General features: G+C 40.0%; 1 protein-coding gene across 1 annotated transcript in view; it reads right to left on the bottom strand.

The window, feature by feature from the left end:
- Positions 1-22,512, bottom strand: part of LOC139446420 (voltage-dependent calcium channel subunit alpha-2/delta-3-like) — a 312,880-nt gene that overhangs the window by 19,492 nt on the left and 270,876 nt on the right. The window contains exons 11-27 of the mRNA XM_071227746.1: positions 18,371-18,449; positions 17,559-17,608; positions 14,542-14,715; positions 13,412-13,468; positions 11,953-12,048; positions 10,868-10,942; positions 9,409-9,513; positions 8,648-8,716; positions 7,473-7,531; positions 6,129-6,199; positions 5,777-5,825; positions 5,068-5,165; positions 3,649-3,772; positions 2,682-2,756; positions 2,160-2,246; positions 1,777-1,883; positions 870-1,057 (exon numbers count right to left, since the gene is read on the bottom strand). Of these exons, the coding sequence (XP_071083847.1) occupies positions 870-1,057; positions 1,777-1,883; positions 2,160-2,246; positions 2,682-2,756; positions 3,649-3,772; positions 5,068-5,165; positions 5,777-5,825; positions 6,129-6,199; positions 7,473-7,531; positions 8,648-8,716; positions 9,409-9,513; positions 10,868-10,942; positions 11,953-12,048; positions 13,412-13,468; positions 14,542-14,715; positions 17,559-17,608; positions 18,371-18,449 (1,563 nt within the window). The remainder of the gene's footprint in view (positions 1-869; positions 1,058-1,776; positions 1,884-2,159; positions 2,247-2,681; positions 2,757-3,648; positions 3,773-5,067; positions 5,166-5,776; positions 5,826-6,128; positions 6,200-7,472; positions 7,532-8,647; positions 8,717-9,408; positions 9,514-10,867; positions 10,943-11,952; positions 12,049-13,411; positions 13,469-14,541; positions 14,716-17,558; positions 17,609-18,370; positions 18,450-22,512) is intronic.

The following is a 22,512-nucleotide window of genomic DNA, read 5'->3' as shown; positions in this document are numbered from 1 at the left end:
GGCAGATGGGATCTGTATCCTCGAAAAATCATTTTTTTGTATGCCAAACCTCAAACAATGATTCATATTGAATCTTCACGTTAATCCACTGACTACTACTTACTCTATATCATTCTTTATCATTTCAAACAGAAAGGAAACAATCAAACCAGAGAGATGACCATCAGGGCAAATGACTCCTGGTCTAGAAGGATCAAAGCCAGAGCGAAACAATATGACAAGAATCTGCCCTGCTACCACTGAAGTAGAGAAAGATGATGTCTACCAGCGCAATCGACACCCCCAAAATGTGTTTCATACTTTATTGCCCTTATTTCTATTATCAAAATCAAAGGATCAAAGCCTTGGAGAAACAATATGACAAGAATCTGCCTAGCCACCATTGAACCAGAGAGATGACCTAAAAGCCAAAGGACTCTTGGTGTAACGGATCAAAGCCTTGGAGAAACAATATGACAAGAATTTGCTAAGCCACCATTGAACCAAAGAGATGACCTTCAAGTCAATACTCCGTGTGTAGCAGGATCAAAGCCTTGGAGAAACAATATGGCAAGAATCTGCTGCTTCAGCCAAAGTAGCCTTGTGTCTTCTTATTTAGACAACTTCTTCGTCTTGCAAAGAAAGAGTCTTTATTGCATAGTGCCATAACAGATGGTGAGGAGTCAAGGTTGTTTACATTTAGCCAGGATTTTGGCAGACTGCTCAAATCGCAGATGATAAAAAGCCAAACATTTTCCCTTGTTTGGAAAGAATCTTGATTTTAAAAAATGACATGTCCAGGAGATGATCTGTTTCAGTCAGAATTTAGTTTTGAAATCACATTTGTAATCAGCTACTGACAATGAAATCAGACGTAATCAGCTACCTACCTCTGTGTCGTTACATGTGAAGTCACAGCTGCCAGATGGACACTCTGTTGTTATGTTGTGAAACATCTCTGAGAACTTATAGTGCTTCATCTGGAATCCCACAACGGCAGCAACAGCTTCCTTTCCACCGCGCTTCAACACCTCTGGTGATGACATGATAACAGTGGTGGACTGCATTGGGAACATCCCTAAACAACAAACAAAAATATTTGAAAAGGTTTTTGTGACAAGTGTGTCACTTGGTAAATCTGACTTACTTAGGGCCTAAACTAGTATTTGACAGTTACGCTTTGTCATCTTGTTGATCATTGCATTGTACTTCAGCTGATCTGACACAACTAAACTAGTATTTGACAGTTACGCTTTGTCATCTTGTTGATCATTGCATTGTACTTCAGCTGATCTGACACAACTAAACTAGTATTTGACAGTTACGCTTTGTCATCTTGTTGATCATTGCATTGTACTTCAGCTGATCTGACACAACTAAACTAGTATTTGACAGTTACGCTTTATCATCTTGTTGGTCATTGCATTGTACTTCAGCTGATCTGACACTACTAAACTAGGATTGGACGGTTACAATGTGTCATCTTGATTATGTCAGGCGGTCGGGTAGCCTAGTGGTTAAAGCATTCGCTCGTCAAGCCGAAGACCCGGGTGCGATACCCAACATGGGTACAATGTGTGAAGTCCATTTCTGGAGTCCTCTGGTGTGATATTGCTGGAATATTGCTAAAAGCGACATTAAACAATACTCACTCACTTGATAATGTCACCTCATATGCTTGATTTGTGACTCATGCTATCAGCCACCTGTTTGTCTGTCCCAGTCAGTCCTTTACAGGCTTCTGTCGGCAGTGAACTATATTCACTCACTAAAGTATGGGAGGACGCCTCTGATTACCTGATTTCCTGAGAGCAAAGGTATAGTTGTAGCCATCTTGCCAGCCACTGACAGCTCGCTTGTAGTAGGGTTCCCCTATAGTCTTGGTACTTGATGAAGCAAAATCACTGGAAATATATACAACATATATCTCAGCTTTGTTCTACTTAATGACATCTCCGTATTGTTCTGCTTAATGAATTCTCAGTATCGTTCTGCTAAATGACAGCTCCATATTGTTCTGCTAAATGACATCTCCGTATTGTTCTGCTGAATGAATTCTCAGCATTGTTCTAGTAAATGACATCTCTGTATTGTTCAGCTAAATGACATCTCAGTATTGTTCTGTTTAAGGACATTCTCAACAATTCTACTTAATGTCATCTCAGCATTGTTCCACTTACAATTCTGTTAAGTTTTCTGCTTCTTCCACCTGCAAGAAGCGAGTCAACCCGACACTAGTACCAATGAAGATAAAGTCAATTCCATATCTGAAAAAACAGTTGAAATATAAAAGGTATGAAGGTCATGGTGACTTAACAATCAGGGGCAGGTTACTCTATTCAGCTGTGCAAGTACCCTCACCAGCCAGTTACTACTGTCAAAGCCATGAGGACATTTTGCATTTATGCATACATGTTTTTACATTGGCAGAAATTGTATCTGCTTTCCATATAAGAATCATCCGAATCCTTTCCTTTGATTTAACACCTTGAAACACATATGATTCATGTTTTAAGGTAATCACTTGCATTCTCTATATCAGTAATGAACACTGTGTACGAGAGTTATCTCCTCTTGGCAGCTGGCTGTTCAAATTCAAATTCTATTTTGGCATTTCCCTGCGTCTAGTCACTATCTGCTCATGTAGACTGTGTCTGTGTCATGATATTTAATGACATTCTATGTAGGATTCATATACTTACTTTGCATGCACTTTTGTGTAGCATTTTTTCATATCTTTCTGGTCTGCTATACCATAGCATGAGCGGTAATCTTTTCTGGAAAACCGAATTGAAATAATGAGTTAAAAAGTTTTTCAAAGTTTTCATAGTCTTTGAAAGGCATTTAGAAGTGATACACATAAGAAAGAGAATTTATGGGCATCAAGATCTTTATTATGACGAACACAACGTTTCGGAGTATATGCTTACCCCTTCATCAGGTGAATGAATGCCATGAGGCAGAGAGCATATATATGTGCATGTTAGAACAACAAAATTAAATAAGATAACGAAAGGTGGAAACTAACAATGGGAGCCAACAGATGATTGGTGCTGATGGGTGATTAGCAATAGACAACGGAAGCCCACACTTTACAGTAATTTGCGCTGATAGTTATGAACAACTAGATCCAGGTCTGTTCTACTTACTTGACATAAGATCCAGATCTGTTGTACTCACTTGACATAAGATCCAGATCTGTTCTACTCACTTGACATAAGATCCAGTTCTGTTCTACTCACTTGATGATTAATTCATATCTGTTCTACTTACTTGACATAAGATCCAGATCTCTTCTACTTACTTGACATAAGATCCATTTCTGTTCTACATACTTGACATAAGATCCATTTCTGTTCTACTCACTTGACATAAGATCCAGATCTGTTCTACTTACTTGACATAAGATCCAGTTCTGTTCTACGTACTTGACATAAGATCCAGATCTGTTCTACTTACTTGACATAAGATCCAGTTCTGTTCTACGAACTTGACATAAGATCCAGATCTGTTCTACTTACTTGATATAAGATCCAGTTCTGTTCTACGTACTTGACATAAGATCCAGATCTGTTCTACTCACTTGACATAAGATCCAGATCTGTTCTACTCACTTGACATAAGATCCAGATCTGTTCTACTCACTTGACATAAGATCTAGTTACTTACTTGATGTTAGATCCAGGTCTGAGTCTGCCCCGCCCGAGGTAGTCCTTCTGCCCCTCCCAGATCTTTGTATAGTTGTAAGTCTGGATTGCGTCATACACCAACAGTCTCACTAGATCAGGGTCACCTGCAGACAAGTGGGAGTCAGTGAGTCAGGTAAGAAAACAGTGTTTTAGTGAGTGAGTGAATTGGCTTTGAACAGTATTTCAGTCATGTCTCAGCATGTCACCTTAATGTAGGAGGAAAGCCAAAATGATGCTGGTCTTGCATGTGTACCACTTGGCTGAACCTAGGTTTGGTGCTGACACAATTGATCATGATCAGGGTCAATCTGGGATTCAAACCCAGGACCATAGGATAATGGCATGCCTTAGGGGGCCAATCCTGCACAGCAACTTGCAGCACACTTTGGACAACTGTATTCTGTTATCCTGAATAGGATTTTAGTAAGCAGCAATGTTACACTTATTGCATCCGACACATATTATACTCGTACCTTTACTTTGGACTGTTTTGATCTTGGCCAGTGGCGGTGCATGAAATGTTTACAATCTTGACACAAACACATGGCACTACCCAGGGGGATTCTGGGCAGAATGAATTCCCAGCACCCTAAGCCTGTCATACGAGCCAGATAGCGGGGATCTGGTTACACTATGTGGCCTAGTCACGATATGGCTGAAATATTGCTGATGTGACTTAAAATTGTAACTCACTCACTCACTGTGTGGCCTGACAAATGGCTAGTTCCCATGTGGCTTGTGCACTTTTAATACATTTTAGTTGTTGCGTTCCTTTGTGGTTGTGCACCTATAGTGAAGATGATGCATTCTTGTGTGGTTGTGCACTTACATTTTAGTTGATGCATTCCTTTGTGGTTGTGCACCTATAGTGAAAATGATGCATTCTTGTGTGGTTGTGCTCATATAGTGAAATTGATGCATTCTTGTGTGGTTGTGCACTTACAATTTAGTTGATGCGTTCCTTTGTGGTAGTGCACCTATAGTGAAAATGATGCATTCTTGTGTGGTTGTGCACCTATAGTGAAAATGATGCATTCTTGTGTGGTTGTGCACCTGTAGTGAAAATGATGCATTCTTGTGTGGTTGTGCTGGTATAGTGAAAATGATGCATTCTTGTGTGGTTGTGCACCTATAGTGAAAATGATGCATTCTTGTGTGGTTGTGCACCTGTAGTGAAAATGATGCATTCTTGTGTGGTTGTGCTGGTATAGTGAAAATGATGCATTCTTGTGTGGTTGTGCTTGTATAGTGAAATTGATGCATTCTTGTGTGGTTGTGCACCTGTAGTGAAATTGATGCATTCTTGTGTGGTTGTGCTGGTATAGTGAAAATGATGCATTCTCGTGTGGTTGTGCTCATATAGTGAAATTGATGCATTCTTGTGTGATTGTGCACTTACATTTTAGTTGATGCGTTGCTGTTCCATTGACAATATCTTGGAGCTGGTACTTCCTCAACGTCTGCATCTGACCCGAGGTTGCATTCTTGCAGAAAATCCTGGACACAATATTTCAATATTTTCAACATCAATTCCATGAGCAGCACAAGCATATACAGGATTGTCATTAACAGCCACCATCTTCTCAAACCACTTGGTAAATCTTTCATCTACTAATTTATGAAACATCACTAAATGGCCAAATCATTGTTCTAAAGCAAATTATTTTACATCCAAACATCATGGCTGCGACATATTCGAACAATCCCTCCCACCCTCCACCCAGTGGTTTGATGTCTTTGTCATCCAATCACAAGTGTTGTAATGAACAGCCTCCATAGACATGAAAGCCGGATACATTGTGAGTGGTTTGACTCCATGACTCTTTCAAAGACTAATGTTGCTCCTGTTCCCTCAAAACATGGCAGACGTCCTCAAACCTCCGCAGCAGCAGCAGCAGCAGGAGGAGGAGGAGGAGGGAGGGAGGGGTGGAGGAAGGGAGGGAGGGGTGGAGGAAGGGATGGGGGTATACACTCTCCTGTTCCTCATCCCTCATCCTCTAAATGTTACTTTCCCTTTCAAAGAGTGTAGATTCCGAACTTTAAAAAAGAATAATCAACTCCTTGTACATGTTTATAACTGGTCCCCACAAAAAATACTAATGACTCACCAGGGGGCTAGCAGCAGAGTCTCGTTATTCAGGTACTCAGCTTCAGCCTCTGACAGTACAAACTTCATCATCAGTCACTTTAACATCCTAATAATATATTTATTTGTTTTGTTGCATTTAACAGCATTATACAGACAATAATAATGTCAACTTAGGGTTTAGCTCACAAAAATTACTGTTTGTTATCAGAATGCATCCAAAATAGATCATAAAAGTACCCAAAATGTTGGAAGACCTTTTCAGGAAAGGCCTTCAAGATGTAAAGTTCATTGCAGAGCATGAAAACAGTGAAAAGACATTGTTAAGTTATGAAGCTGAAGAAACTTATATGTTCAGACCATAAATCACTCACGAGTATGGAGAAGATTGTACTGGGGCCGAAGTCTTATTTCTCCATATCCTTTGGGTATTACTAAAGCAAGGCTGCAACAGCAAAAAGTCACACATTGTACTTATGCATTAAACAGCAAAGGAGTGTCATGTCTTGACACTATGAACTGACAGCCTTGGACAACATATTAATTATAAAACAACTGTCCGTAACACTCTCATATCAGCACACATCATACAAAAAGCACCATAGGGCCACTACATATTAAGCAGGCTAATACTTGATTTGAGCAGGCCAATACAGGATTTGAGCAGGCCAATACTTGATTTGAGCAGGACAATAAGGCTTTGAGCAGGCCAATACGGCTTTGCTGGGCAAAAGAGGATTTGAGAGGACCAATACTGGATCTGAGAGGGCCAAAAGAGGATTTGAGAGGGCCACTACAGGATCTGAACCGACCACTACAGGATTTGAGAGGGCCAATACAAGATCTGAGAAGGCAAATACAGGATCTGAGAAGGCCAATACAGGATCTGAGACGGCAAATACAGGATCTGAGAGGGCCAATACAGGATCTGAGAGGGCCAATACAGGATTTGAGCAGGCCAATACAGCATTTGAGAGGGCCAATACAGCATTTGAGAGGGCCAATACAGGATCTGAGAGGGCCAATACAGGATTTGAGCAGGCCAATACAGCATTTGAGAGGGCCAATACAGGATCTGAGAAGGCCAATACATGATTTGAACAGGCCAATACAGGATCTGAGAGGGCCAATACAGGATCTGAGAGGGCCAATACATGATTTGAACAGGCCAATACAGGATTTTAGCAGGCCAATACAGGATTTGAGAGCGCCAATACAGGATTTGAGCAGGCCAATACAGGATTTGAGGGGGCCAATACAGGATTTGAGCATGCCAATACAGGATTTCAGCAGGCCAATAGAGCTTTTGTGTGATCGCATTCCTTACATTGCAATCAGAACAAGGCGATAGGATGCAGTCATCACACATCCTTATAGCGTGGATCTTGTTTTCCTATGTCTGTAACAGTGACTATGCTTGTCGTAAGAGGCGACTAACGGGATCGGGTGGTCAGGCTTGCTGACTTGGTTGATGCATCGTATCACAATTGTGTAGATTGGTGCTCATGATGTCTATCACTGGACTGTCTGTTCGAGACTCGTTTATTTACAAATCGTCGTCATATAGCTGGAATATTGCTGAGCTCAGCATTAAACACCAAACAAACAACAACAACAACTGTAACATTTTTAGTTTTTTCCTGATCTCCTTAACTGGTACTACTTTATTATACAAATATAAAAAAGCAAAATATAAGCAATATATTTTCATCCCTTACCTGAAAATTTCTGACACTTTATCAAAGTAATATAGATTTGTCCTCTTTCTGTAACGTTTCTGAAATAGAAAAAAGAAAATCCTTCTACAGTGGTAACAAATTTAGTTTGTGCTTTTTCAATATATGGTATAGAAATGATTTAAAGGGCCCAGCTTATTCCAGCATAACAGTAAAAAAGGGTTTTCTGGACCCTTGGTCTATGGCCAGAAAGGACACAGTTGTTGAAGGCGTTGTACAGAGTTGTGTCCCTTGATTGTGGGTTCGAATCCCAGGTAGGCCCGATTATGTTTCTAGGTTTGTCAGCCCAATACATGTGAGCTCATGGGTTTCACCAAATTGCTAAATGTCTGTGACTTACATCACTTCGGACTTCCCTCCCGCATGAAGCTGACACACCGTGATGTAATGTAAAACCGGTAAAAGTGGTGTTAACCCCAACTCACTCATTCAATGGCCAGCAACAAAAGGGAGAGACGCTATTTGATGTCTATGGGTCATTATAGCTAAAATGGATAGAATTATCATTAAACCGCCCACGTTATAAAAAATGAGCAGGCCACTGTAACTTGATAATGCCCTCATATTTCTTGATGACGGGCCATTATCACACCCGTTGTTAGGTGACGTCATAGGATAGGGATAGGTGACGTCACGTTCAATAGTGACGTCATCTGGTTTGTCCTATGACGTTTCCATATTTGTAAAAGTGGGTCAGTGACATTCGTGTTGATAGCAGTAAATGTCTGAAAACCGACATTGTTGTTTCTTTTTATTTGATAACAAATTCCATCCATTTTAGCTATAATAACGGTAACGTTATTTTTCATGGCATTATCATTTGCAGAAACCCTCAGTCTTTTCAACTGCGCTCCTTCGTCGGGCAGTTAATGGAAGTCCTCAGGCTTCTGCAAATGATAATGCCCTGAAAAATAGCGTTACCCTTATATTATTGACAGGGCTGGATCCATGATTTTGAAAAAGGCAGGATGCACCCTCCCCAAGACATTAGGTGCACATATGGTGTTCCCCCTGATCTTCATCTGCATCCCAATGTCATATGTAGATATTCATGGCATACCGAGATCCATGTTAAATAGAGACAGGTGAAACACAACATGTTCCCAGGTGTACAATGTATATACGATACTGCACACACTTTGTACACATCATCTTACCATGTCATCATGCTCTGTCACCAGTATCTCCATACTGGCATAGTTGTGATCCAACATTCCCTGGCGGAGCTGAAATGATATCACATAAACGTCACATATCACATAAACTTCAAATGATATCACATAAATGTCAACTGATATTACATCAACTTCAAATGATATCACATAAATATCAAATGATATCACATAAACTTCAAATGATATCACATATACTTCAAATGATATCACATAAATATCATATGATATCACATATACTTCAAGTGATATCACATAAGCATCAAATGATATCACATATACTTCAAATGATATCACATAAACATTAAACTCTTGAAAAAAAAGGAGGTGTGCATTTGTAATCATCAACATATAAGCTAGATGAATGCAAATACTCCATGATGGTTAGTATACCCAATTACTTGTGACATTGACTGATACTGTACAATGGAGGCATTGTCTGCCAGTTCCACATCAGTCAAGTCAACTCACCTCTTGAATACTGGAGGCATTGTCTGCCAGTTCCACCTCAGTCACGTCAACTCACCTCTTGAATACTGGAGGCATTGTCTGCCAGTTCGACCTCAGTCAAGTCGACTCACCTCTTGAATACTGGAGGCATTGTCTGCCAGTTCCACCTCAGTCACGTCAACTCACCTCTTGAATACTGGAGGCATTGTCTGCCAGTTCCACCTCAGTCATGTCAACTCACCTCTTGAATACTGGAGGCATTGTCTGCCAGTTCCACCTCTGTCAAGTCAACTCACCTCTTGAATACTGGAGGCATTGTCTGCCAGTTCCACCTCAGTCATGTCAACACTGTTGTAATTGGGTTTGAGGAACATCTCACTGGAACCAATCTCCCTCCGATACTGCAACAGACAAACAATGACAACAGGCTGGAACATCATGGCTCAGTGTACATAGCAACACCTTGTAGTTAGTTGGATGTGAGTAGGGTTTAACACCCTTTTTGAATAACATGCCAGTATATTTCTGACCTCGCAGTCATCAATTTTGTTTGTTTGTTTGTTTGTTGTTTAATGCCACACTCAGCAATATTCCAGCTATATGACCGAGGTCTGTAAAAAACGTGTCTGGATCCAGCGATTGACATCATGAGCATCAATCCATGCAATTGGGATACGATGACATGCATCAACCAAGTCAGCGAGCCTGACCCCCCGATCCCATTAAATGCCTCTCAATACAACCATAATCGCCTTTTACGACAAGCATGGGTTGCTGAAGAACTGTTCTACCCCGGATCTTCATGGGTCACCCTGTCCACTAGACCATGGTGGTGGAAATATACTCTGAGAAAACTGGACCATCACTACTGGCAAATACAGGGGAGTGAGTTTAGTTTAACACTGCTTTGAACAGTGTTTCAGTTATATCAAATCACGACAGCTCAATATTGAAAGAGGGCCCAAAGTGATGAAGATCCAAGACAATCATCATCTTGGTGAAACCCATGAGCAAGTAAAATTCTGTATGTGTAATAAAATATAGGTATTCAATACATATTTACCAAAAAGTAAGAAAAATATAGTTGTAAAAACCATCAACAAAATATCTGAAAAGATATTTTAAGATTTTTGTTAAAAAATTGAATGACAATAATTTGTTCAAAAAAGTTGAAAAAATGTTAAAAGTTATCAATAAATATATAAAAAGCACTCTTTTAATGACAACAGTATGTATTTATCATTAGGCCACTAGTTAAGAACGTAATGGCCCTTGCCATCTCCTAAGACATTCTGGTCACGAATATGCAGACAATCTAGCTCAGGTCGAAAGAGAAAGTTTACTTGGGAAACTGCGGGTTATATACTAGTCCATCGATAGATGGGGGTAAGACAATATTAAAAAGATGCCAGAAGTAAGTATCAACGTATTTGTAAATCCTTACTTACAGTAGACGAAACATTCTTAGGAATTTGAAATTGTTCATGAAGCCAGGTCTTCCTGGCTACTGATTTGCATTAATAGACAGCCGTTAGGATGGGGGTCCCGTGTGAACTCCCGGTAATCACAAATGCCGCGGTATGATGAATGACACGGCACCATAATATTATCGAGGAGGGGAGCTCAACCCCCAATACAAAAAATGATTCCGACATTGTTTCAGTTACTTGTGATCATACTACATGTACCTGCAAATACAAAACGTATTATCACAACGCCCTGTTGCCTTAACAACATAAGGGTCTGTGGTCTTACCAGAGGTCTGAAGTCTGGATGGAAGATGATATAGCCATGGTTTGTGATGGCAAAGGCATATCCATTGACTCCAAGCTGTAATGAACAAATCCAGTAATGCATTTATCAAGGAATAATATCGGACATGAGCGTTGGGGCTTGCATGTTGTGTTCAAAACATATGTTGCTGCTTCGTAAAATGGTGGATGGAATATAAAGAAGTGTAATTGTCTGAAGCATCCATAAAATCTGCTGAAATGCCCAGTCATACGATCATCATGACCCATGGTCGAGCTGTTTTAAGAGGTGAGGTGAAAATGGGTTTAACGTTGCGTCCAAGATTATTGCACTTATATAGTGATGTGTGTGCATGTGTGTGCGTGTGTGTGTGTGTGTGTGTGTGTGTGTGTGTGTGTGTGTGTGGCTGCTTGTACTAGTCCGTACTGAAGCCGATTTATAGTGCTAGCCCACTGAGATACCAAGCCGCAGTTTAACATGAATACCCCACTCAGACACAGTATTACTGACTCCAAGACAACCAGTTCTTGTTTTAGCCCCTTAATGCCGCATGCCAGGCAGGGTAACAACAAGTACCATCTATTAAAGTCTTTTGGTATGACGCAGCTGGTGATCGAACCTGATCTCCGGGCGGATGCTCTACCACTAGACCACGGAGGCGGTCTGTTATAAGATATGTCTGAGTGTTTAAAATGCCTTTCAAGATGTTTCTTTTTGTAGTGTGCGTTAGTGTTTTTTGAAGGTAGGGTCAAAAACATGCAACTGCATTGTAAACACAAATACATCTTCAGAAAATATCCAGTATAAATTGAAATCTGATTGTGCCAATTCTTAAACTCTATGTGTACACATTTGAATCAAAATATGTTATGGCTATGACAAAAATTTTAAGGTGTGTTACTTAAAATGCAGTCTTCGCAAATAATTCAGTCTGACTTATAAAACCAAACTTCTACCACCAAATTTGAACAATTTAATAAAGCACTAAACATATTTCTTATATTTGGTGTAGAACTTACAAAAAACTTTCAAAATCATTCTTTTTATTCTGAAACCACATTTGCAACTTATTGGTGAAGAACCCTCACTTTGTGTAATGGAATATATTTTTTTAGCTCGAATGTGCGGACATCGGTGCCAGCGACACCAAGGAGGTTCCCATCCGGTCTCTCCTCATCCTCCCCCTGAAACAGAAGCATATCTCCTGAAAACAGAATCACTGAAAGCTCCTGTCAGAATGTTACATGCATGTCACACTGTCTTGACGGATGAGTTTAAGGATGGTGAGGTTAAATGGGATTAAAGGTCTTGACATATGAGTTAAAGGACGGTGAGATGAACTGGAGTTTAACATCTTGACACATGAGTTTAAGGATGGTGAGGTGAAATGGAGTTTAACATCTTGACACATGAGTTTAAGGATGGTGAGGTGAACTGAGGTTTAACATCTTGACACATGAGTTAAAGGACAGTGAGATGAACTGGAGTTTAACATCTTGACACATGAGTTTAAGGATGGTGAGGTGAATCGAGGTTTAACATCTTGACACATGAGTTAAAGGATGGTGAGATGAACTGGAGTTTAACATCTTGACACATGAGTTAAAGGAAGGTGAAGTGAACTGGGGTTTAACATCTTGACACTTGAGTTTAAGGATGGTGAGGTAAACTGGGTTTTACCATCTTGACACATGAGTTTAAGGATGGTGAGATGAACAGGGGTTTAACATCTTGACACATGAGTTTAAGGATGGTGAGGTGAACTGGGGTTTAACATTGCTTTCAAGTTTATTACACATGCATGCATGTGTGTGGCTGCTTGTACTAGTCTGAATGAATGCCAGTTTTATATTGCTAGCCCACAGACATATCATGCTGCAGTTTAACGTGGATACCCCACTCGGTAAACTAACTCAGAGCTGTCTAGTCCTTGTTTTATCCCCTCAATGCCGAGTGCCAGGCAGGGAAACAACAAGCACCATCTTTTAACATATTTGGGTATGATGCAGCCAGGGAATCAAACCACCGAAGGAATGTTTGACCCAGGCAGGTTAACAAGAGGTCGCTAACCTCAGTATGACAGATGTTTGACACAAACAGGATATTCTATCAAGGACTACCTCACATTTTTATTTAAAGACTATTTATTAAAACGGTTGTTCCCTAAGAGAAATTGATATTACCCCATTCAACGTAATAAGCGCCCCGCTCTAATAAGCGATAGTTGCCAATATATTGGCTAGTGAACAATCCCAATAAGCACCCCTTCCGATTGATCAATGTACAAAAGACTTATTTATTTGCGTATAATACACACTCGTGTGTTATATGCACCCTTAATTATGGGCAATTAAATTCTGGAAAAAAATATCTGTCGTATTCAAACATTTCAGGTTGTCAACATAAACCATGAAATTTATCTTTCAACTTTTTTCACCAAAATAATATTCTAATAAGAGCCCTTTATTTCTAATTTTGAGAGCGCCCTGTGCACTTATTACGTTGAATATGGTACACACAGTAGCGACGGAGAGAATTGTTACGTACCGTGGATTCTCTGGAGTCAAATACTGGCATGGCTACTGTTATCATCAGGCCCAGACCCTGCAACAACATGTACAGTACAAGACAAGTTATTCCACTGCATCATACAGTCTGGTGTGGCGGCCATATTGAAAATTGTATTCAAACCTCTTCAACAAGTTGGGTTGTAGTAGTATCAGGCCTACCTATGAAAACTAACAGACTGCTACAAAACACATATAGAAGTCAACAATACACAAGGAAATAGCAACAGAAAACAATGAGAATGTAACCAAAAACTAAAAGCATCATCATAGACCAGAGACCATAGTAGGGTACTGACAGTTATTTTGCTTAAATTTAATCTACATGTGCACTTGTGCGCCAATGTAGCGGCCATAAAATTTCTGAGTCCCATGAGAGGATTCAAACCATGGACTTCTGATCCGAGATCGGACGCCTTGTCCACATGACCAAAGAGGTTAACCAAAGAGGTAAGGATGTCATCTTTGGGATGACTCCATGCCCTGCTACACTGACAAGGTAAGGATATGTCATCTGTAGGAAGACTCCACACCCTGCTACATTTGACAATTTTTTCATGACAGCCCTGCGTATGTTAAGTTTCTACTTCATTTGTCCAGAGGATTGAGATGCTTACGACAGACAAACAGGCTATGACATAAGCTCACTTGTCATTCAGCCATGTTACTTAAAAAGGTTATTAGTCAAAAGTCCAATAAGTTAATTCATAACAATATTTTCAATATCTCCCCCTTACATAATTACTTTACCAATAACATGATACTTGTAATGAAACAGAAATTTAAATTGATAAACAAAGAAAATTTTTTTAGCAGGGGTAGGTGTTTTCAGCACCACAGCAGTCGTCACTTGTTTGTAAACATAATGGTCAGTTGGCTTCAAGTTCAACTCCAAGCATGGTTGCGATCACCTATCACAGTGGGGAGCTTTCCCTGGTGACAGCGATAGTATAGATAGCTCTGTGAACAGGATATCACTGTGAGGAGCTTGAACAAGAATCATACAAGGGAGATAACCCATGCTCTTGTTCAACTCATACATAACTGTAATGGCATGGCCAGAGATTGCTTTAAGGAACGGGGTCCAGAGAGACAACTTGAAGAACTAACCTTATTAAAATCCCCTTTGTTTGTGCCCAGCATGTCTGTATGAGGTGAGAACGGATTCTCCAACTGCTCGATGATGTCAGATTGCTCCGTAGCATAGTCTAGGTACGCTGCGGTCCAGATTAAGTTGTGATACCTCTCCTGGACCATCGGCCGGCTCATCACTTTGATATATTGCTGAAAGGACGTCATTGTATATCACCAAGTGTTGACTTCGTCCTTACAAAATGTTAAGCCATCTATGTTAAGCCATGTTACTATCTAATGTCATGTTAAAACTTTATGTCATGTTAAATGTAAACTATAACCATGTGCAACAAAAAAATGTTGGCTGATCATCAAATTAATAGCACACAATTTCTTACACTCTGAAAACTGAAACCATTTGAGAGTGAGTGAGTTGGGTTGAACGCTGCTTGGAACAGAGCTTCTATTAGTATCAATATGCTGATGACTCAATCCAAGATCAGACAATCATGACATGCCTCAGGGAAACAACGCGTCCAAGATTATTGCACTTATATAGCGATGTGCATGCACGTGTGTGTGTGTGTGTGTGTGGCTGCTTGTACTAGTCCGGGCTGATGCTGATTAATAGTGCTAGCTCACTGAGATACCATGCTGCAGTTTAACATGAATACCCCACTCACACACAGTATACTGACTCCGAACCGACCAGTCCTTGTTTTAGCACTTAATGCCAAGTGCCAGACAGGGTAAAAACAAGTACCATCTTTTAACATCTTTTGGTATGACGTGGCCGGGGATTGAACCCCGGACCTTCCGCTCTCCAGGCAGACGCCCTACCACTAGAGTACACAACATACTACATACTGAGTATGACCCTTGAAGATCCGGATTAGATTTGGTCTTTCCAGCAACCCATGCTTGTCATAAGAGGCGACTAACAGGATCTGGTGGTCAGGCTCGCTGACTTGGTTGATGCATATCATCGTATCATATTGGGGGGCTGGGTGTACTGGGCCCTTTAGACCACACCCCCACCCCACCCCACTGAATCTGCCTACACTGAGTACGCCCACTTCTTTATTGCTTAATATTTGGGGCGGTAAATGAATGATTTATTTGGGCATCCTTTTTCAAACATTGTTTAAAACACAAAACCTGCTTCACAGAACTGAAACCAGTTGATGTTTATGGATCATTAATGCTCATTTACTCGAACAATTTCCAACTGAAATAAATTTCAGACAAACTCAATCCACAAGCACAAATCATGGCATCAAAGAAATAGTTCTCTTTCTTCATTAAGGTCAGTGTAAAGTTCTCAGAATCACAATAACAAATTACACCTTCTCTTTGGATGATGGAAAGAATACAGTTTAAATCATCCATCATCAATACATAATGGCACTTCAAACAGAGAGAATAGGCAAAAATGAATACAAATTACCCGTTAGTAAGCATGATTTAAATGCCCACAGAGTCAACTGCCACCCCAGAACAATTCAGTAAATACATTCATGCTAATGATGTCTGCAACATAATTTTATGGACAATATAAATATTCTTCTGTCAATAACGAGTGATTTCTTCCTACTCATCAAACAGAAACAATATTTTCAACCTCAGCCCAAGACAGCAGAAACATCCTTTTACAAATCTTTCCAGCCCAAAGGATTATTTATGAAGTCACTTACCGGTAAGATCATTTTCAGGAAAAAGACATAAATTGTTGTTTTATATCTAATTCCATCCCATCACGAAAACAATAATTTGACTTTTGTCTTGATAACGACTAATATAAATGTGGTTAGAGTTGTGCCTTTTTCCTAAAAGGATTCAGAAATAGCGAAATGACAATGAGGTAATGTGATCCGTGGAAATATAGTGACATCTTGCATGCAACGAGCAGGGGATAATGCATCTCAATTTATCAATCGGGAAGCTGGATGTCTTGAAAAACTGATTGATACGTCTGGGATAATTGGGATGAGGGATACAGGGAAGAAAGAACGCCTAATTGCACTATTTGGATTGAAATCCAGATGTCCCAGTATAACACTTGTAGCACTGGAGGTTCAGTAATTGTAGTCCGGTGATTCCGATCATACTTGAAGCGTCAAGTTAAGACGGAAGTAGAGCAGTTATGTGTTTGTAACAAGCATATGCTACACAGTTTTGTCCTGTGAAAGACCCTGGCATCCATCAGTCAGCATCATTTGTAGCAACAATTCCTCACCACGCCACCATTCTGGAAGAACCTGGTGATGCTAGCCATGTTGGAGGTAGAGTTTTTGCCATGTCAGCTATTTCTATTAGGTAACATCCTGGCCACTGAGTGTGAGTGAGATCTAGGTGAAGCTTGAGATACGTGTGTGGTGTGTGTGTGTGTGTGTGTGTGTGTGTGTGTGTGTGTGTGTGTGTGTGTGTGTGTGTGTGTGTGTGTGTGTGTGGGCATGGGCGTGGGTGTGGTTGTGGTTGTGGGTGTGGATTGTGGGCATGGGTATGGGTGTGGGTGTTATGGGTGGGTGGGTGAGTGTGGGTGTGGGTGTTTGGGTGTGGATGTGGATGTGGATGGGGTGTGAGGTTAGATGGATGGATGGATGGATGGATGGATGGATGGATGGATGGGTGAATGGATGGTTTGTTTGCCACACTCAGCAATATTCCAGCTATATGACGGCGGTCTGTAAATAATAGAGTCTGGACCAGATGGATGATGGATGTGTAAAACTAGGCTGACTAGTCTAAGATCCTTGTTGTGTCAGGATCTGTTTGTTCTGGGTTCTCAGTCCAATGATTTGTCAGCATTATGCCCAAGCTTGTAGGTTTCACAAAAGTGTTAAAGGTCTGTGGCCTGCATCATATCTAGTTTTCCTCAATATAACTTGACACATACACTATGACACAACTGAAATACGGTTCAAACCCCACTTACTCACTCACTCACTGCATGGAGAACAAAGAGATGTACAGTATATGGGGTTGAATGTACAGCCTGTCTATGTCATAGTCATCTTTGGATATGTAATTTCATTGTTATACAGTCATGTTACCTGTACATTCTCTTGGACGTCAGCACGTGTAGAAATGTGTTTATGGTCACCTGAAATAATGAATGACAAAAATGTGACAATAATTATCCTCTGGTAGTATTTTACTCATTACCAAAAAGTCCCCACTTATGTTTTATGTTTTGCTGAACCATAGGAATCACCACCACCACCCCCACCACCCTCAACATCATTATCATCATCACCTCCAACATTTGGTACACCCATGCTTGTTGCGAGAACATAAGGTGGTGATACCAAATGGGTGCCTAATTGAATGTGTGTCATCATGCTCTGATCGTTGCTCATGATATTAATCCCTGGTTAACCTGGCCCATGCCACTATGATAAAGATGGAATACTGCTGTCTGTGGCACTCACTCACTCACTCACTCACTCACTCACTCATTCTATCCATCAAGAAAACAAAGATTGCATCATTTTGTTTTCAGTAACATTCCAACAAAAAGAGGGGCGGTCGGGTAGCCTAGCGGTTAAAGCGTTCGCTCATCATGCCAAAGACCCGGGTTCTATTCCTAACATGGGTACAATGTGTGAAGCCCATTTTGTGTCCCCGGCCATGATGTTGACCATACTCACTCACTCCAACAAAACGACATGAAACATATATCCTTCATTAAAACTCAGATAAATATTTGGAATTATTCACGGAGTGATTGAAATTGACAACTAAAATACCAAAAAATACATACTTCTCGCCAATATCCTCCTGCAACAAATCCATTGTCTGGTTTATATATCAGTGTTTAAAATAGTGTTTATTTCCCTGGGCCTACTGTATAAGTGAAAGTCACCTTTATTGGCACAAGCCATCCACTTGACTTGTCGGTTGTCTGAGACTTCCTTCCCTATCAGGTACGTGAAGACTCGAACCTGGAAACAAACAGCTCATTATCCACTGAAGACATCGCTGTATCACCTACAAACACCTGGCAGTTAATATTCACCTTGTCATCTAAGCTAGGTTGTTTGTGTGAGTGGAAGAGAATTCAAACTGTTGTAAGAACATGAGGATGTACATCAGTTTCAGTCACTGTTCTTATTCAATGGATCAGAGTTTGTTCTTTTTGTAAGTTGGGGCCAAATATGGCACTGTCAGGATTATCTGATTGTCTGTGTCTGCATGTAATGGCATCAGAGAATTCTAGGTGTGGTATCAGAGAATTCTAGGTGTGGTATCAGAGCTCTATTATCAGGCATCAGCATTCTGTGATAACAGAGCTGTATGGTATCAGAGCACTATGGCATCAGTGTTCGGTGATAACAGAGCTGTATGGTATCAGTGTTCTGTTATAACAGAGCTGTATGGTATCAGAGCTCCATGGCATAAGAGTTCTATGATAACAGAGCTCTGTGACATCAGCATTCAGAAGAATTCTATCATAACAGAGTTTTATGGTAACAGAGATCTATGCTAACAGAGCTCTATGGTAACATAGTTCTATGATAACAGATCTCTATGGCATCAGAGCTCTATGGTAACAGAGTTCTATGACAACAGATCTCTTTGACATCAGAGCTCTATGGTAACAGAGTTTTATGATAACAGAGCTCTATGGCACCAGAGTTCTATGGTAACAAAGATCTATGGCATCAGTGTTCTGTGATGTCAGAGCTCTTAGTTCATAGAGATCTAACAGTTATCAGAGATTTAGAGATCTATATGGAGTTCTATAGAGATCTATATTACAAGAGTTCTAGTGATATATGGCATACGAGTTTTAAGAAGTCTATGTGTTCTGAGATCCACGGTATCCATTAACTGTATCATTTATTGAGAACAATGTTGTGGGTCCATTATGCAGATTGTTTTAATATTTAGCTACTGATGCTTTTTTTCTTTTAGTTGCCACACTAAATATTTCCTAATGTTTTCAAAGGTCCGAAATATGCTGAATATACAGTGATGTCACACAGCAAAGAATTGATTTTATATTCATTGTGGCGTTCTTAAATAATGACTTCATGTAGACCCACAGCAACAGGTGTCTGCAATTCAATACTAACTCAGTCACTAAACGACTTAACACTCTGCATATGCCACAGATAATCTGGCACATCAAATATGATATCCTGTAGTATCATCTTTAACACAGCCAATATGTTCCAAAATGTATTTGATGTTCACAGCCCCCATCAAACCAACCTCTATCTGTGACATCAAATTACACGCCAACACCGCCAACCGTTTTCCAATATCTCAAGAGCAGGATCAAAGCATATTGGGTATCAAACCATACGGAATAATCAAACATCAAACACATAAACCCATCCATGAGGACAAGCAAGCTCACTTTGCTGACGATTCTGAGGGTGATAAAGTCAAACGGAATCTAAACATCTCACCATCAGTCAATTCGGAGTCACACACAGACTCTCACAAATCTGATAGCATCCGGTGAATTTTAGTCAGCAGTTCAAAGCAATCTGTGAAACTATCGTTTGATAAAACAACATCTTGTATGAAACATGCTTCGATGATCGCATTGCTGGAATTTTGGTGATAATCAGATTAAATATCAAAAATAAGTTCTCATATCACGGAACTGGATTTTGGTAATGGTATTTGTTGTGGCATATTTTTGGTTTCTTGGTGCCTACAGATTGTTCTTGATGAGGTGATGCATACTAAATATTGTAGAATTTGAATATAGTGGTTTTGATGTGGTCAATAACTGAATCGTGAAGATCCTGGGTAGGATAGGTCTTCAGCAACCCATGCGTGACGTAAAAGGCGACTATGCTTGTCTTAAGAGGCGACTAACGGAATCGGGTGGTCAGGCTCACTGACTTGGTTGATGAATGTTATGGTATCCCAATAGCATGGATCAATGCTCATGATGTCAACCACTGGATTGTCTGGTCCAGAATCGATTATTTACAGACTCATGTCATGTAGCTGTAATATTGCTGAGTGCAGCGTTAAACAACATACAAACAAACAAACAATAACTGAATCGGAAGTTAATAGATTGCTAATTGAACCTTCTTGACAACCTATTTTTCTACGTACTTGTCAGTGTCTATGACAGTGGTTGAAAGAAAAAATTGAAAAACATATTCTCTCCAAGTGTTCTCTTAACCCTTTAGCTGCATAACACAACTACTATCAAAAAGGAAATTGGGTACCAAAATCTAGATGGGCCAGTCATCTGGCATTTGATCTAAAGTTGGCACAAACGCCATATTCCTATTGACAGACTGACAACCTTTACAATCATAGGAGATTTTGTTTAATAATTCCGAGAGTATTATTGGTTAGAAATGGCCGTGACTTTGTCAAAAGTGCAACATACAATTGTCACTTTCAAATCTGCAATGTGTAATGTGTAATTAGAGATTAAATTTTTCAATATTCAAACTTTATTTTGTAAAGCTTTCAAAATAAAATGCACCCCTCTTCTTAATATTGCAGTATAGGGCTTAATGAACAAATGCACTTCACTTTATGATGCTCTTCAAATTAATTCAACAGTCTAAGTATTCACGTTCTGGAAAAAAATGACAGTAAAAGAAAAATCTTCTTAAAGTGGCAATTGAAGGGATATTTCCTGCAGATATTGACCTACTTTGAATATTTTTCACCACTGATATTAGTTAACTCACTGACTGGAAGAAGAAAAGACTCTCAAACTTTTAATTTTATGTCATATTTGTGACATTTTGGAATGGCACACACAAAATAACGCCTTCAAGGCATATGGCCTGTGATCAATCCAAGTGTAGTAAAGGGCTTCACAATTCATCTTGATAAAAAATCTATAGAGCACTGTGACATGATATTGTAAAAATTATAAAAACACCCAAGGCACTGCTTTTTTATTGAGATACTTGATGTGAGCAGTACCCTGGAAATGAAAATATTACAGATGGATGGCCAGATTGATGGGTGGATGGATGGGTGGATGGATGCATGTTAGATGAATGGTCAGATGGATGGATGTCAGTTGAAAATGATGGTCAGATGGATGAATTTCCAATGATGTCAGATGGATAAGTCACATAAACATGTGATGGATGGATGGTCAGATGGATATTAGATATATGGATGGCCAGATGGTCATGTGGATAGGTCAGATGAACATGATATGGATGGTCGGATAATAGGTCAGATGTCAGATGAATGAATGTCAGATGGATGGATGTCAGATGGATGAATGTCAGATGGATGAATGTCAGAGAGATGGATGTCAGAGAGATGGACGTCAGATGGATGAATGTCAGATGGATAATGTCAGATGGATGGATGTCAGATGAATGAATGTCAGATGGACGTTGCAGATGGATGGATGTCAGATTCCATGAATGTCAGATGGACGGATGTCAGATGGATAATGTCAGATGGATGAATGTCAGATGGATGGATGTCAGATGGATGATGTCAGATATGCAGATGTCATATGGATAATGTCAGATGGATGGATGTCAGATGGATGGATGTCAGATGGATGAATGTCAGAGAGATGGATGTCCGAGAGATGGATGTCAGATGGATGATGTCAGATATCAGATGGACGGATGTCAGATGGACGGATGTCAGATGGACGGATGTCAGATGGATGGATGTCAGATGGATGAATGTTAGATGGACAGTTGTCAGATGGATAAATGTCAGATGGATAATGTCAGATGGATGAATGTCAGATGGATGGATGTCAGATGAATGAATGTCAGATGGATGAATGTCAGATGGACAGATGTCAGATAGATGAATGTCAGATGGACGGATGTCAGATGGATGGATGTCAGATGGATGGATGTCAGATTGATGAATGTCAGATGGACGGATGTCAGATGGATGGATGTCAGATGGATGATGGATGGATGATGTTGGATGGATGATGTCTGATGGATGATATTGGATGGATGATGACTGATGGATGATATTTGATGGATGATGTCAAATGGATGAATGTCAGATGGATGATGTCAGATG

Source organism: Haliotis cracherodii, unplaced genomic scaffold (genome assembly GCF_022045235.1).
Source record: "Haliotis cracherodii isolate W230 unplaced genomic scaffold, xgHalCrac1.p SCAF_6, whole genome shotgun sequence".
NCBI lineage: Eukaryota > Metazoa > Mollusca > Gastropoda > Lepetellida > Haliotidae > Haliotis > Haliotis cracherodii.
Note: the sequence above shows the minus strand (reverse complement) of the source record. Positions and strands in the feature narration are given on the sequence as shown.